General features: G+C 38.8%; 1 protein-coding gene and 1 long non-coding RNA gene across 20 annotated transcripts in view; one reads left to right on the plus strand and one right to left on the minus strand.

Moving 5' to 3' along the window:
- LOC103351270 (uncharacterized) overlaps positions 1–13640 on the plus strand; it is a 235567-nt gene that overhangs the window by 185164 nt on the left and 36763 nt on the right. For 5 of the 9 annotated variants that reach the window (XR_011380615.1, XR_011380616.1, XR_011380617.1 and 2 more), the window contains one exon: positions 1–13640. This exon is cut by the window's right edge. This is a non-coding gene — a long non-coding RNA (uncharacterized lncRNA). The other 4 variants (XR_011380611.1, XR_011380614.1, XR_011380613.1 and 1 more) reach the window with 4 other exon arrangements.
- Positions 1–13640, minus strand: part of UBE3A (ubiquitin protein ligase E3A) — a 103620-nt gene that overhangs the window by 62484 nt on the left and 27496 nt on the right. For 4 of the 11 annotated variants that reach the window (XM_070053552.1, XM_070053547.1, XM_070053553.1 and 1 more), the window contains one exon: positions 4461–4524. The exons of 2 other annotated variants lie outside the window; for them this stretch is intronic. Coding sequence is in view for 1 of the 9 variants with exons in the window: in XM_070053543.1 (XP_069909644.1) it covers positions 1822–1841 (20 nt within the window). In the remaining 8 variants the exon portion in view is untranslated. Of the gene's footprint in view, positions 1–392; positions 433–1340; positions 1407–1821; positions 1947–4460; positions 4525–13640 lie in introns of those variants that run through there. 5 more of the 11 variants (XM_070053551.1, XM_070053544.1, XM_070053546.1 and 2 more) reach the window with 4 other exon arrangements.

A 13640-nucleotide genomic window follows, 5' to 3' on the forward strand; every position in this document is an offset into this window, starting at 1 on the left:
GGATCAAGCAAATCACCTCTGTGACACACCTGGTCTCTACCAGCCTTGTGGGGTAAGTACCCCAAGATTGCTTCCAAACTAGTATCTTTTAGACAGAAGAGCTAAAAACTGATGATATGCCCATGTACCAGCTGATTCATTTTTGCCAAGTGTGACCCCCTAGCATCAGATATCATACTATAAAGAGACAGAGCTGGCTTGCAAAACAAAAACTAAATTCGTGCTGGCACTGAGGGAAGACGGGCAGATTAGAAGCTTTCAAACATGTAGGTATCAAACTCTAAAAATTATCAGGGCAAGGTGAGGGGAAAAATGGGACTTAATGATAGGAAAATTAAAATAGTACTGCAAAAAAAGGAAAGACACAGCCAAAAAGGAAAACAAGCTCAAACCTTAAAGTAAAACATATAATGGCTGCAAAGTCTTGAGATTCTGAAACAGGACAGAGATAAAGTTCAACATCAATTTTTCCCAATTTCTTTCCCCTAAACAGTATGTGATCACTTGTATCAAAATGTCACTATTGTTATACTAGATAATTACTTAATATCTATGTATGTTAAAGTGAGTTACTAAAAACCGTCTATGAGTCAAACCAAATAATTTAAACCAATCCAGTCTAGAAAAAGAACAAAACAATAAGAAAAAATTGAAAAATTTTCCTTAAAATAAATCTATTCTGGGTCTCATATATAGCATATTACTTTCTATTCAAATAGGAAATGTTTTTTAAATCGAGAGAAAAATGAATATACAGAGAATAAACACTCTTCTTGCAGTATTAATGATCCATTTCTCAATAAATTTCTAGTCATCTTGCTTAAACATTTCAATAATATTTTAAAGTTACCAAAAATTATCCTAAAGTTAGGATACAAACTCTTCAAACTATGAAACACACAAAGGCACTTCAAAAACTTTGTGGAAAAATGGAATTACAATTTTGATACAGAAAAACTTTTAAATTTTTACATGTTTTTTTCAGGACATGAATTTTTTTAAGGCCCCCTTATACAACAGTTCCCACACTCTACTCTGGCTCCTTCAGAGCTTATTTATTCTTTACTGCTAAGATGTTGGGAGTTACAATCCACTATGTGCTCATAATTTTACTAAATTAAAAAAAAAAAAGCCATTGTTATCTTAAACCAGCAGAGTAACAAAGCAGAAAGAAAATTTTAAAAACGAAGCCATAACTAAGTAGTATTAAAAAAATAGAAAATACAGCTTAGAAAAGTCTCAATTTTAAGTCTTGATTTGAATAGCAAAAAGTATGATCACAAAACACCCACTAATCTGAATACTGCAGCATTAGCTAGCAAATTCAAACGGTGGCTCACTTCCAATAATACTGGGTGCAGCTTCTCCATCCTGCAAGCCACTCCTTTTACCTCCACTGTAACTCTCTAGGAGAGAAAAGTATACTAGTTTTATTAAAGTTATAAAAATTTCTAGAAACGTATCTTAATTAAAACACCCACCACGTAAAAGACACACTTTAAAATGTTTATTAAGAAATATTACAAATCTCCTTTACAATGTATATAATAAAATGTTTATATGTTACAACTTGAAATTTTTTGAGAAATGCTTTCCTGTTTATCCACACAGATAAGTCTTCAGTGGTGGCTACTGATATTCTGAATGAGGGGAAAAAAATAAATATTTCAGAATGAGACTAAATGAAGAAATAAATCAACTCTTAGGTCCACTATTCTTGGCAGTGTTTCTGCCAACTACACATTTTCTCCATTTTTACAGCATGTATTTCACTTTACAATGGCAGCCTTTTAAAGGCTCTAACATAACATTCAAAATTACCTTTTACAAGCTGTGGCCATTCGGTGACATCAGGGTGATCACAGCTTTGAGTCACTGATTAAAAACAGGTTGGCACACCAGTCTAGCTGCTAACTTGATCTGAGCGTAGGCTTAATAACTCTAATAAATTAAACAAATCTTTAGTTAGAACACTTTAATATATAAATCCAATTCATTGTTCAAATAATAATTTGAAACTTTAAATTAGGTGTCAATGCAAAATTCATCAGAAGAATAATTACTACAAAGAACTATTCTTCAGCATTTTGTTTTCTTAAATGATATTTTCATTGAGAAAACATGGTATAGGTTGAACATCCCTAACCTGAAAATCCAAAATGCTCCTAAATAATCTGAGGGCTTATTGGGAGCATTTTGGATTTTCAAATTATAGAATTTTTCAACCAATAAAGTCTATACAAGTATTCAAAATCCGAACAACTCAGAAATAAAGCATTTCTGGTCTCAATTATTTCAGACAAAGGAAACTCAATCTGTGATAATACCTTCTACTTCTGTGTAATGTTATGAGTTTACAAAGCACTCTGCTTGGTAATTACCTTGAATCTCAAGACAACTTGACTAACTAATAAAGCTATTTCATACATAAGAACTTTAAAAAATCAAGCAGCCTCAGAGTGATTAACTGACTTGCCCAAGATTTTAGAATTAGTGCTGAAACTAGTAATAAAATGCAAATTTACTGAATAAAGAAGTTTGGATTTTGGAGGCTGAATTTTTATTTTGGTTTAGTTTCGCTACTTAATGTAAGAGCAAAAAAATTAGGACATGGATTGAGACCTCAAAATTATGGCAACAGGTTCAATATGACACATTTTAGTGATAGGGTTCTTAAACAGATGAAGAAAACAAATCACCAAAAATGAAAATGTTTAAAGAAATAGTTATATACATACACACGCACATATACAAACCAAAGTGTTACTTATTCCATATTTACGTAGATTCACCACACATTAGCCAAAACTCCTTGGTTACTGCATGAAAATACGTCCTAGTCTTTCCAGTCAAACTCATTAGATTCAATTTCATGAAAGATTATGATAAAACTATGAAATTATATCCTCCTTTCAACCAAGTTATCTTTTACCCCCTTTTAAGGTGGCCTCAGCTAAATTTTCCTAATTGTCATGGTCCAAATTTTGCAGATCTCCTTAATTATACTACAGGTTTTGGCAAGCACAGCATACATGTGATATAGCCTTGTATCAAGAGATCCTTTCAAACTATTAGTTTTTCCTCTTGTAATTCCCCTACTGAACTGCATTATTCAGGCACTATCTGAGGAGCAACTAAGGGAAGATGAGAAAATTAGAAGGGAATGATCTTTCATAATTAATGCGTTCAAACTAACAACAGACAAGCACAGAAGGCAGTTACCAGCATGGACCCAGAGCCAAATAAAAAACATCAAGGTATCTGAGAACCCATAGAGAAGTGCTGACACATCAATGCTTGAGCCTGTACTTCCATAGCTATGAACACAGGGCTTTAAATCCAGATGAAGGTGAGGAGTTGTCTGAGTATATGTAAATAATCTCAGGAAATGCCCATAAATAAGACTTACAATCACTATAAAAAGATGAGAATACTTCAAAAAGTTCATGGAAAATGGATTTAAAAGATAAGCAAAAATTGGTACAAAATATTTTGACATCCAATCATTATGAGGAAATGAGGGGAGTCTTTAAAAGTTCATGAAAAACGTGAATTAGGAAAAAAGTATACATGGAATTAACAAACTTCTGCACCAAAACAAACTTCTTTTAATTCCATTTCCCACTAATTCTTTGAAGTACCTTGTAATTAAATTTGACTGACATAATTACATGTCTTATTAAGAACCTATGTATTACTGAAGTCACATGAGAAAGAAGCAACAGCATTCCTGAAATGAAGAATGGAGTCAAAATAGTGAGTTTCCTCTTAAGTGTTGATGAAACTAATAGTGTATGTGATCTGGAAGATACAAATAACACTAACTTCACATCTTATAAACACAAAAATAAGAAAGTTAAAATATCTTTCAATTGACTAATTGAAGCCAAATTAAACAGCTATATGTATATTAAAAATTACAAAGTCAAAACATCTCTTCCAGACTCCTCTTTTATGAGGTCCAATGCTTAATAGAACACCAAACAAGCTCCAAACAGGTATTCATGTCCCTGGTTTGGCCATTCAGTAGCTGGGAAATCTTGGGCAAGTTACTTAACCTCTCTGAACCTTAGTATTCCTATAGGTAGAACTAAGATGTAGTAAGGACTGTCATGAAGATGAATGAACTAACATCTAAACAATGTCTGGCAAATAATGAAATCTTAAATGAAATCTATTATTAATATTCATAGCCCAACAGCCAAACCTGTCCCCTCAATCCTCTTATAAATACTATTTTTACTTCTCATGGCACACACTAATCTTCTAAATTCTTTATGCACTCCAGTTGGGTCCTGCATACAGCCTACCTATATAGTTACTTAGTACCTAGCACACTGCTTTAAAAATGGCAAGCGTCCAAATTTGCTGAACGCATTTGTCATTATTCTAACCATGACATTAAGATATTCATGCAATATGAATTCTTAACAAACAAAAACAAAAAAATGTAAACATACCATATTTCGCCAAACTTCTGAGGAGCTGGTGAATTCTAAAATCAGGCTCTTACAGATTTTTAACCTAAAATATAAAACACCTCACTCAATTCCTTTTACATAGACAACTGAATAAACTTTCAAATAAATTTTACTAAAAATCATTCATATTTTATAAAATAAATGTAAATTCATCTTCCATAATATTTATGAACATACAAGAACATATCAAGAGACAAATTACCCTACTGCTATTGCCAAGATGAGTAGAAGGGTATTTAGGCAGGTCCTGTGGCCTGAGTGCTTTCAGCTGACAAAGCAATGTTTTCTTATTTTAATCCACAAAGCTAAGTGCTTTCCATTTCTTTCCTCTACCCTCCCTCCAAGTATGCCAAAAATATATACAGGAGTTGCAAAAAGTTGGTGCAAAAAGGCAACTAAAACTAAGCTTATTTTAGTGTCAAAAAAAAAAAAAAAGTGACATCCATAATCTTTTCACAGTGCGCATTTTCTAGTAACTTTTTGAAGTGTCCCTGTTATAGGAACTCACTAAGTACACACCACTGATCCTTTCAGATAACTGCAACAATTCTGCTTTTAATTAACTCTATATGCCATGCATTTACTATGTTAGGTACAAATATGGGCATCTATCCACTACCTCCTAGAGTACTGGTCATGGGCAGGTCCTGTGACTGCTGCTTCTCAATTGCCAGGATACTGGATCAGGAAAAAAATATAGTAAAAGGATGAAGAATAATGCCTATCTGGAATTTAACAGACTCAGTACACAGAAATAAAAATATTATTTCTCAAATCAAACTTTTAGCATACCTATCAAAACTTAACTCCTACAACAAACTAATTCTGAAGCATAAAGCAAGCCTCCAAATAATCTCTGTAAAATGCTAATTCAGTTGTATAGAGTGTTTCTCTATAGAATATTAATTGTAATCTTTTAATACACAGTACATTATACCCTATGAGGAAATCAAATCCCAAAGATTAAGAATCCCACCCAGTATCCCACAGGCTGACAGCAGAAAATGAATACACTACACATAAATATTTTTTAGTAAAACTACCAAACTTTTAAGACACTAGAAGACTGAGTCTCAAAACCACCTAGGAAATCTAAAAATGCAGCTACTTGGGCTCCATCTTCAACAATATTGATTCAATGCAAGAGGGATGTATGAATCTGGACTATTTACATATACACTGGGTGATATACAGACCCCAATTTCAGAAACCCTGCCTAATTATGGATTAGAAACACAAAATCATAGAGGAAATACATAGTATCTCTAAGGCACAGGATGAATAAAAATTTTAAGCAGCAAAAATGTCAGTCACACTCAACTCTGTAAATTTAACCATCAGAACCACAACACCAGATGTAATACCCTTATTTATATTTGCTGTCTCTCCTTAATAGACGGCTCAGTCTAATAAGCTAATAAGAAACTAATAAGTAAAACATGTATCTATCATCTATTTCTATCACTAAGATTTTTATTTTATTCATTTCTATTTTATTTGTTTTCTATTTTATTCTTAAAATGACCTGCTGGCCGGCGCAACGGCTCAATGGGCTAATCCTCCGCCTGCGGTGCCAGCATCCCAGGTTCTAGTCCCGGTTGCTCCTCTTCCAGGCCAGCTCTCTGCTGTGGCCCGGGAGGGCAGTGGAAGATGGCCCAAGTCCTTGGGCCCTGCACCAGCATGGGAGACCAGGAGAAGCACCTGGCTCCTGGCTTCGGATCAGCGCAGTGCGCCGGCCGCAGCGGCCACTGGGGGGTGAACCGAAAAAAGGAAGACTTTTCTCTGTCTCTCTCTCTCACTGTCCGCTCTGCCTGTCAAAAATTTAAAAAAAAAAAAAAAAAAAAATGACCTGCCAAAAATTTCAGTCTCTTTCCCTCTCTGTATGTATGTGTGTGTGTGTGTGTGTATATATATATATATATATAGGTATATACATACACATAAAACCATACATGCATTATTATTAATACAACTGGTAATGGCCTTTATCTCCTCTCCAAAGGCCTATTTTCTTCAGAACTCATGTTAAAACTTATCTCACAGACTATATTTTTCATCAGTTTTTCTGTGACACCCAACACTTCCAGTTATTTTATGTTTTTGGTATCTTACATTTATCAGTAAAGCTCCATGTTAAAACTAAATTTTGTCCATTTATATTTCACATTTGACCAAAAACTGACCAAACTTTTAAGTTTTCTGGCCCTTAGGCTGTTCTGTTTCAAGGCCATTCTGCAGTTAAGACTAAGAAAAGGGGACGGCGCTGTGGCGTAGCAGGTAAAGTCACCGCTTGCAGTGTCCACATCCTATATGGGCGGCGGTTCGAGTCCCAGCTGCTACACTTCCAATCCAGCTCTTGCTGTGGCCTGGGAAAGCAGTGGAAAATGGCCCAAGTCCTTGGGCCACTGCACCCACGTGGGAGACCCAGAAGAAACTCCTGGTTCCTGGCTTTGGATTGGCTTAGTTCCAGCCATTGCGGCCAATCGGGGAGTGAACCAGCGGATAGAAGACCTCTCTCTCTCTCTCTCTCTCTGCCTCTCCTCCTCTCTCTCTGTGTAACTTTCATATAAATGGGGAAAAAAATAAAAAATAAGTTTAAAAAGACTAAGAAAAGTTTTAAAAATGGCTCTCACATAGTACTTGCAACATAATTCCATTTACTCTTAACTTAGTGTGCCACTATCTTGTTCCCCTTCAAATGCCAGAAAAACCTTAAATTCATCAGCTCAGCTGCTAATACATAAAACCTTCCACCTACTGAAATTTTTCTTATAAAAGTCATCATCATTCTTGTATATTCCACATGCTGTGATTCCTTAGTCCTATTTAATTTCTGTAGCATCATTATCACTCAATCACTCCTTACTTTCCCCAGCTTCCCTAATGCTGTACCTACCCATGCTCCTTTACCTAAAAACAAGTAGATTTTCCACTAGTTCATCTTCACACCCTTCACTGGCCATTCTCCAAGTTTCTATCAACAGTCATTTTTCTAAAACCAATTATCTTTTCTAAATCAAGTATCAGTGCAGTGTCATCCACTCCCATAGCATCTTATACTGAAGACCTCTAGGTCTACATCTTTAAATCTTTATCTCTTAAGTGATAAGTCTATAACTCCCAATTACAAATGGTATACAACTACTCAAAGTATAATTAGCACTTAATGCCAGTATATCTAAAATCAGATTCATTTCCCAAATACTTATGCACTCTATATATTCCTAATCTTACTGTCCTCCTAGCTATAATTAAATATTTGGTGCCCAGGACAGCATTTTGGTATAGGTGGTAAAGCCACCCCTATAATACCGGCATCCCACATGGGCGTGGGTCATGTCCCAGCTGCTTCATTTCCAACCCAGCTCCCTGTTAATAGGCTGGGAAATGCAGCAAAAAGATGGCCCAAGTGTCTGAGCCCCTGCCACCCAAGTAGGAGACCAGATGAGACCCTGGCTTTGGCCTGGCCCAGTGTGGGCCTTTGCAGCCATCTATGCAGTAAACCAGCAGGTGGAAGATCTTCTCTTGACTTTCAAAATAGACAGATAAATCTTAAAAACAAAAAGGGTACCAACTTTTGTATTTCTCGTCATTTTTATTTAGTCTAACCATTACTCATCAGTTTTCAAATTCTTAAAAGTTATCCATTCAAAATCTGTCAAGTAGATTTTGAATGCTTATTAGGGTAGATGAAAATGAAGTAGTAAAGAAACTAAACAATCTTCTCTTTATGTGATGGTAGTGGAGGGTGGAGGAGGTGGGCACAAATAATAGAAACCACAATAAATCATAACTACAATATGTAGTTAAGTGTTGTTAATGAAAAAAACAAGGTTTGTAAATATGCATTTATAAAAGAGTCCTAACAGTTTGGGGGCGAGGGGAAGATACTCTTCCTTGGGGACGGGCAGACACACAAAGTAAATCCTGTGAGAAAATGATAGCATTATTAGTCCAGTGATTCAAATCAGAAAAGTCATATTTTTCAGTACAAACTGTTCACCAAGTGTTACCAATACTACCACAGGAACTCAACCCAAATTTCTACACCATCCCTAGTTTTTCTTGACAGTTTTTTCAGTTGTTTCTATGATAAAGTCAAATCTCCTTATCTCATCAAAATAAACACAAGTTAGCCAAACCTTCCCATTCATAGTAACTTCTTCTAGTATAGAACTTTGAGAAATATTTTACACTTGCACTGTCTGAAAATTTTCAGGGGACCCGTGCCGTGGCGCAGTAGGTGCATTCTCCACCTGCAGAACCTGGCACCTCATATAGGGGCCGGCGCTGTGGCGCAGCGGGTTAATGCCCTGTCCTGAGGCGCCGGAATCCCATATGGGCACTGGTTCTAGTCCTGACTGCTCCTCCTCCAATCCAGCTCTCTGCCGTGGCCTGGGAAGGCAGTGGAAAATGGCCCAAGTCCTTGGGCCCATGCACCCACGTGGGAGACCTGGAGGAAGCTCCTGGCTCCTGATCAGGTGCAGCTCTGGCCATTGCGGCCAACTGGGGAGTGAACCAGCGGATGGAAGACCTCCCTCCCTCCCTCTCTGCCTTTTCTGTAACTCTTTCAAATAAATAAATCAATCTTAAAAAAGGAAAGAAAATGTTCAAAGAATAAACATCATACCAAGGAAGAAATTTTGAGGGGCCAGCACTGTGTAGGCCACTGCCTACACTGCTGCTATCCCATATGGGAGTGCCGGTTCAAGTCCCCCTGCTAATGTGGTTGGGAAAAAAAATGCCCAAGTACTTGGGTCCCTGTCACCCACATAGCAGACCAAGATGAAGTTCCTGGCTTTGGCCTGTCCCAGGCCCAAACACTGTAGACATTTGAGGAATTAACCCCCAGATGGAGGATCTCTTTCTAGTTCTCTCTATCTCCCTGTCACACTGCCTTTCAAATAAATAAGACAGATCTTGCCAAAAGATCTTTGAGGTGACATTGAGGTGACCTGCTTCCTGTCCTTTAACTAGTAAATGCCATGCACATGGGAAACCTGGATGGTGTTTTGGGCCTGGCTTTAGCCTGTCCAGCTCTGGCCATTGTGGCCATTCAGTGAGTGAACCAGTATGTTCTTTTTGTGTCACTCTACCTATCAAATGAATCTTTAATAAAGAAAGACAGAAAGAAAAGACAGACACACACACAGACAGAAAGAAAGAAAGAAAGATTCAAACCCGAATGTGTGTGCTTCTGAAGGCCATGCTCATTCCCTTTTACTTCTAATTTATAACTCACAGAATTTTATCTTTGAGGTATCTCTCTCTCTCTCTCTCTTTTTTTTTTTTTTTTTTTTTTTGACAGGCAGAGTGGACAGTGAGAGAGAGACAGAGAGAAAGGTCTTCCTTTGCCGTTGGTTCACCCTCCAATGGCCGCCGTGGCCAGCGCACCGCGCTGATCCAATGGCAGGAGCCAGGTACTTCTCCTGGTCTCCCATGGGGTGCAGGGCCCAAGCACTTGGGCCATCCTCCACTGCACTCCCTGGCCACAGCAGAGAGCTGGCCTGGAAGAGGGGCAACCGGGACAGAATCCGGCGCCCCAACCGGGACTAGAACCCGGTGTGCCGGCGCCGCAAGGCGGAGGATTAGCCTAGTGAGCCGTGGCACCGGCCTCTGCTTCTTTTCCTATGCTTACCAGCAGTCATACAGAGCAGAGCACCTCTATCTGGTTTTCCCTTTTGCCTTTATCCAAATATTATTAGTTATTAGAATAATAAAAAGGATTATCTTCCTGAAAAAATATAATTTGGTCCTGTAACTATATTCAAAAGCTTCTATGCCTTCCCAACACCAATACAACAAATTTCAAACCCCTTCATACATTATTACTTAAAGCCCTGGCCACATGGGCATCATTCATCTAAGCATTACTCAAATGACATTACCAACATGAACAACATGGTGACAACAAATCAGTAAAGCCATCTTGAGTCTCAGACCTCCATTTTAACCTCTGTCTCACAGGAGGATGCTGAATTCCCACCAAAGTAACAGGACTCATCAAAAAATTAAGTGCTATCACAAGTCTTATTTAAGATTTATTTATTTGAAAGGCAGTTACAGAGACAGAGACAGAGAGAGAAATATCCTCCATCCCAGATAACTACAACAGCCAGGGTTAGGTCAGACAGAAGTCAGAAGCTTCATCCTATCTCCTACATGGGTGCAGTACAGGTATACATGGGTGCACAAAGACTTGAAACATCTTCTGCTGTTTTTCCAGGTGCATTAGCAGGGAGCTGAATTGGAAATGGAGCAGCCAAGACTTGAACCAGTACCTGTATGGGATGCTGGCATTGCAGGTGGCACCACAACTCCAGCTCCTATCACAAGTTTTCTGATAAGGTGGGAAAGACCAGCAGGATGCCTTAGAGACAAACTACTAAAAGCATACATAAAGAAATGTAACACAGATTCTAGACAATCCCATCTGACTTGTGTGTTGTTTTTTTTGTTTGTTTGTTTTTTGACAGGCAGAGTGGACAGTGAGAGAGAGACAGAGAGAAAGGTCTTCTTTTTGCCGTTGGTTCACCCTCCAATGGCCGGCGCACCGCGCTGATCTGATGGCAGGAGCCAGGTGCTTATCCTAGTGCAGGGCCCAAGCACTTGGGCCATCCTCCACTGCACTCCCTGGCCACAGCAGAGAGCTGGCCTGCAAGAAGGGCAACCGGGACAGAATCCGGTGCCCCGACCGGGACTAGAACCCGGTGTGCCGGCGCTGCAAGGCGGAGGATTAGCCTAGTGAGCCGCGGCGCCGGCCCCATCTGACTTGTAAATATGTAAAATCTAGCCCCTCTCTGTACCCCTGTGCAGAAATCTTTGCTGTAGTTTTGCCCATACTGCTGTTCTGCCCCAACATGGAAACTAGCATGTAAGGTGCCCCAATAAACCCTTTTATTCTTGTAGAGTTTCTTTCTTCATTCTTCAGACGCAGGATTTCTTCTCAGTTTGGGAGACATTACATGATCCACCAACATTCAGACACAAACCTAGTACTGTCGCTGAATTACTGGTTATCTGTATTCTGATTTCAATACTTTGGCTTATTAAGATACTAATACTTCTGTGACTTTTGCAACCCTTACTCCAAAGTCATCTACCATGTAGTGTTGAAACCCTACTCTTTGAGACTGGATTAAGATGGTGAAGTAGGGAGGGAGCTTACTGCTCTAGTCTAGGAGAAGATAGTTTAAAAAGGAAAAAAAAAAAAAAAAAAAAAAAAGGAGAGAATGCAGTCTCTGGGAAGTTCGGGAGAAAACAGCAGAGGAAACTCCACACAAATTAGAGGGACACAGTGGACCTACGTGGAGGACGAGGACGTGCACAACTCAGGACCACAGCAGCCAAGAGCATCCTCACCAACTCTAAAATAGTGAGGTAAGACCAGACCCTGGCAGCCCAAGTCACTGGCAATAAAGCTGCAGGAAGAGCCTGGAGGGAATCTGGCTTGGAGCTCTGTGGAGGATAGTGTACCTGGCAAACTAGAGGAGGGGAAAAAAAAAAAAAAAAAAAGGCGGGAGGAGAGGGGACGGGGAGATGTGCACGGTTCTCTCTCCCCATACACCCTTCAACGACATCCCTGTAACAAGCTAATAAACAGCAGGTGCCATTTTGGACATACATTAACAGCTGCACCAGCTTCTGTCCTTGCCTGGCCAGGCGGAGACTCCAGGGTTTGGTGGGGAGAACTGATAGGGGGCTGGGTGCTTGTGACTGTAGGAGGCTTTTTTTGCTGGGACTGTGAAAACACTGAGGATGTGTAGGAGGGTTCTGGGTGCGGCTGGAACTTTGGGCAGTCACTGTGGGAGCCTCCACATGTTCAGGGCTCCCCAGTTCCCTGGTGAGGGACTCTGCTGGGGAATCTGTGCTTAGACCAAGGACTATACAGATCCTTTGTGTGATCCTTGTGGCAGCGTGGACAAATATTATAGCCCAAGGAACTGGTCTTCTTTGAGGAGAGGGGGTAAGCTGAGTCTACGCCAACAGAGCAGAACAAACCACTCTTCTAATTAAAAAAAGAGAGAGACTGACTGACTTAACCACACTCAACCTAGATGTCACCTTGGAAACTCCCTTCACCCTAGAGTTCCAACAAAGCTCCCTGGCCACACCCACCATAGGCCTCTAGGTATTCACTGAAAAAATAGAAACTACACTAATCCACAGAGGTATAATCCAAAGATAAAAGCCACAGCAGAGAAAATTCAAAGAAATCAAAAAGTATCTGCACAAATGCCGCACAATGAACACACTGATTCAAGAAACACTAAGGAACACAACATGATGCCCGCAAAAGAATAAAACACTTCAATACCAGATTGTGAAGATGAAAAGACTGAAGAAATACCAGAAATAGAATTCAAAAAATTGATCACAGGATTACTTAGAAGTAATCAGAAGAAAATGCACGAACTAGTAAAATCCTTACATGACAAAAAAATTTCTCCCATGAAATTGAGTTCTTAAATCAAAATGAAATCTTGGAAATGAAGAATTCAATAGAACAAATAAACACAGTGGAAAGCCTTAACAACAGAATCAGAAGAATATCCAAATTAGAAGACAAATCGCAGGAAATTATTCACTCAGAACAAAAACAAGAAGAAATTAGAAAACTAAAAAACACTGTTGGGAATCCACAGGATATCATCAAATGACCAAACACACGGGTTCTAGGAATTCCTGAAGGCATAGAAAGAAACAAATGATAGAAGGACTTTTAAGTGAAATAATAACAGAAAACTTACCTAATTTGTAGAAATAAAGGGATATCCAAGTACAGGAAGCACACAGAACCCCTAATAGACAAGACCAGAAAAGATCTTCACCATGACACATTGTATTCAAACTTTCCACAGTAAAACAAAGATTCTAAAATGTGCATCAGAGAATTGCCAGATTACTATCAGAACATCTCCAATTAGACTCACAGCAACAATGAGAGCACTATGTAATGATTAAGGGATCAATTCAAGGAGAAGATGTAACTATTCTAAATGTATATTCACTTAATTGAAGGGCATCTGGCTATTTAAAAGAAATGTTAATGGGGCTAAAGGGAGACATAGACTCAAATACAATAGTAATAGAGGACTTCAATACCCCACTTTCAGAAGTGCACAGATCTACCAGACAGAAAATCAGCAAGGAAACAAC

This window comes from Oryctolagus cuniculus, chromosome 12 (genome assembly GCF_964237555.1).
Source record: "Oryctolagus cuniculus chromosome 12, mOryCun1.1, whole genome shotgun sequence".
NCBI classification, from domain to species: Eukaryota; Metazoa; Chordata; class Mammalia; order Lagomorpha; family Leporidae; genus Oryctolagus; species Oryctolagus cuniculus.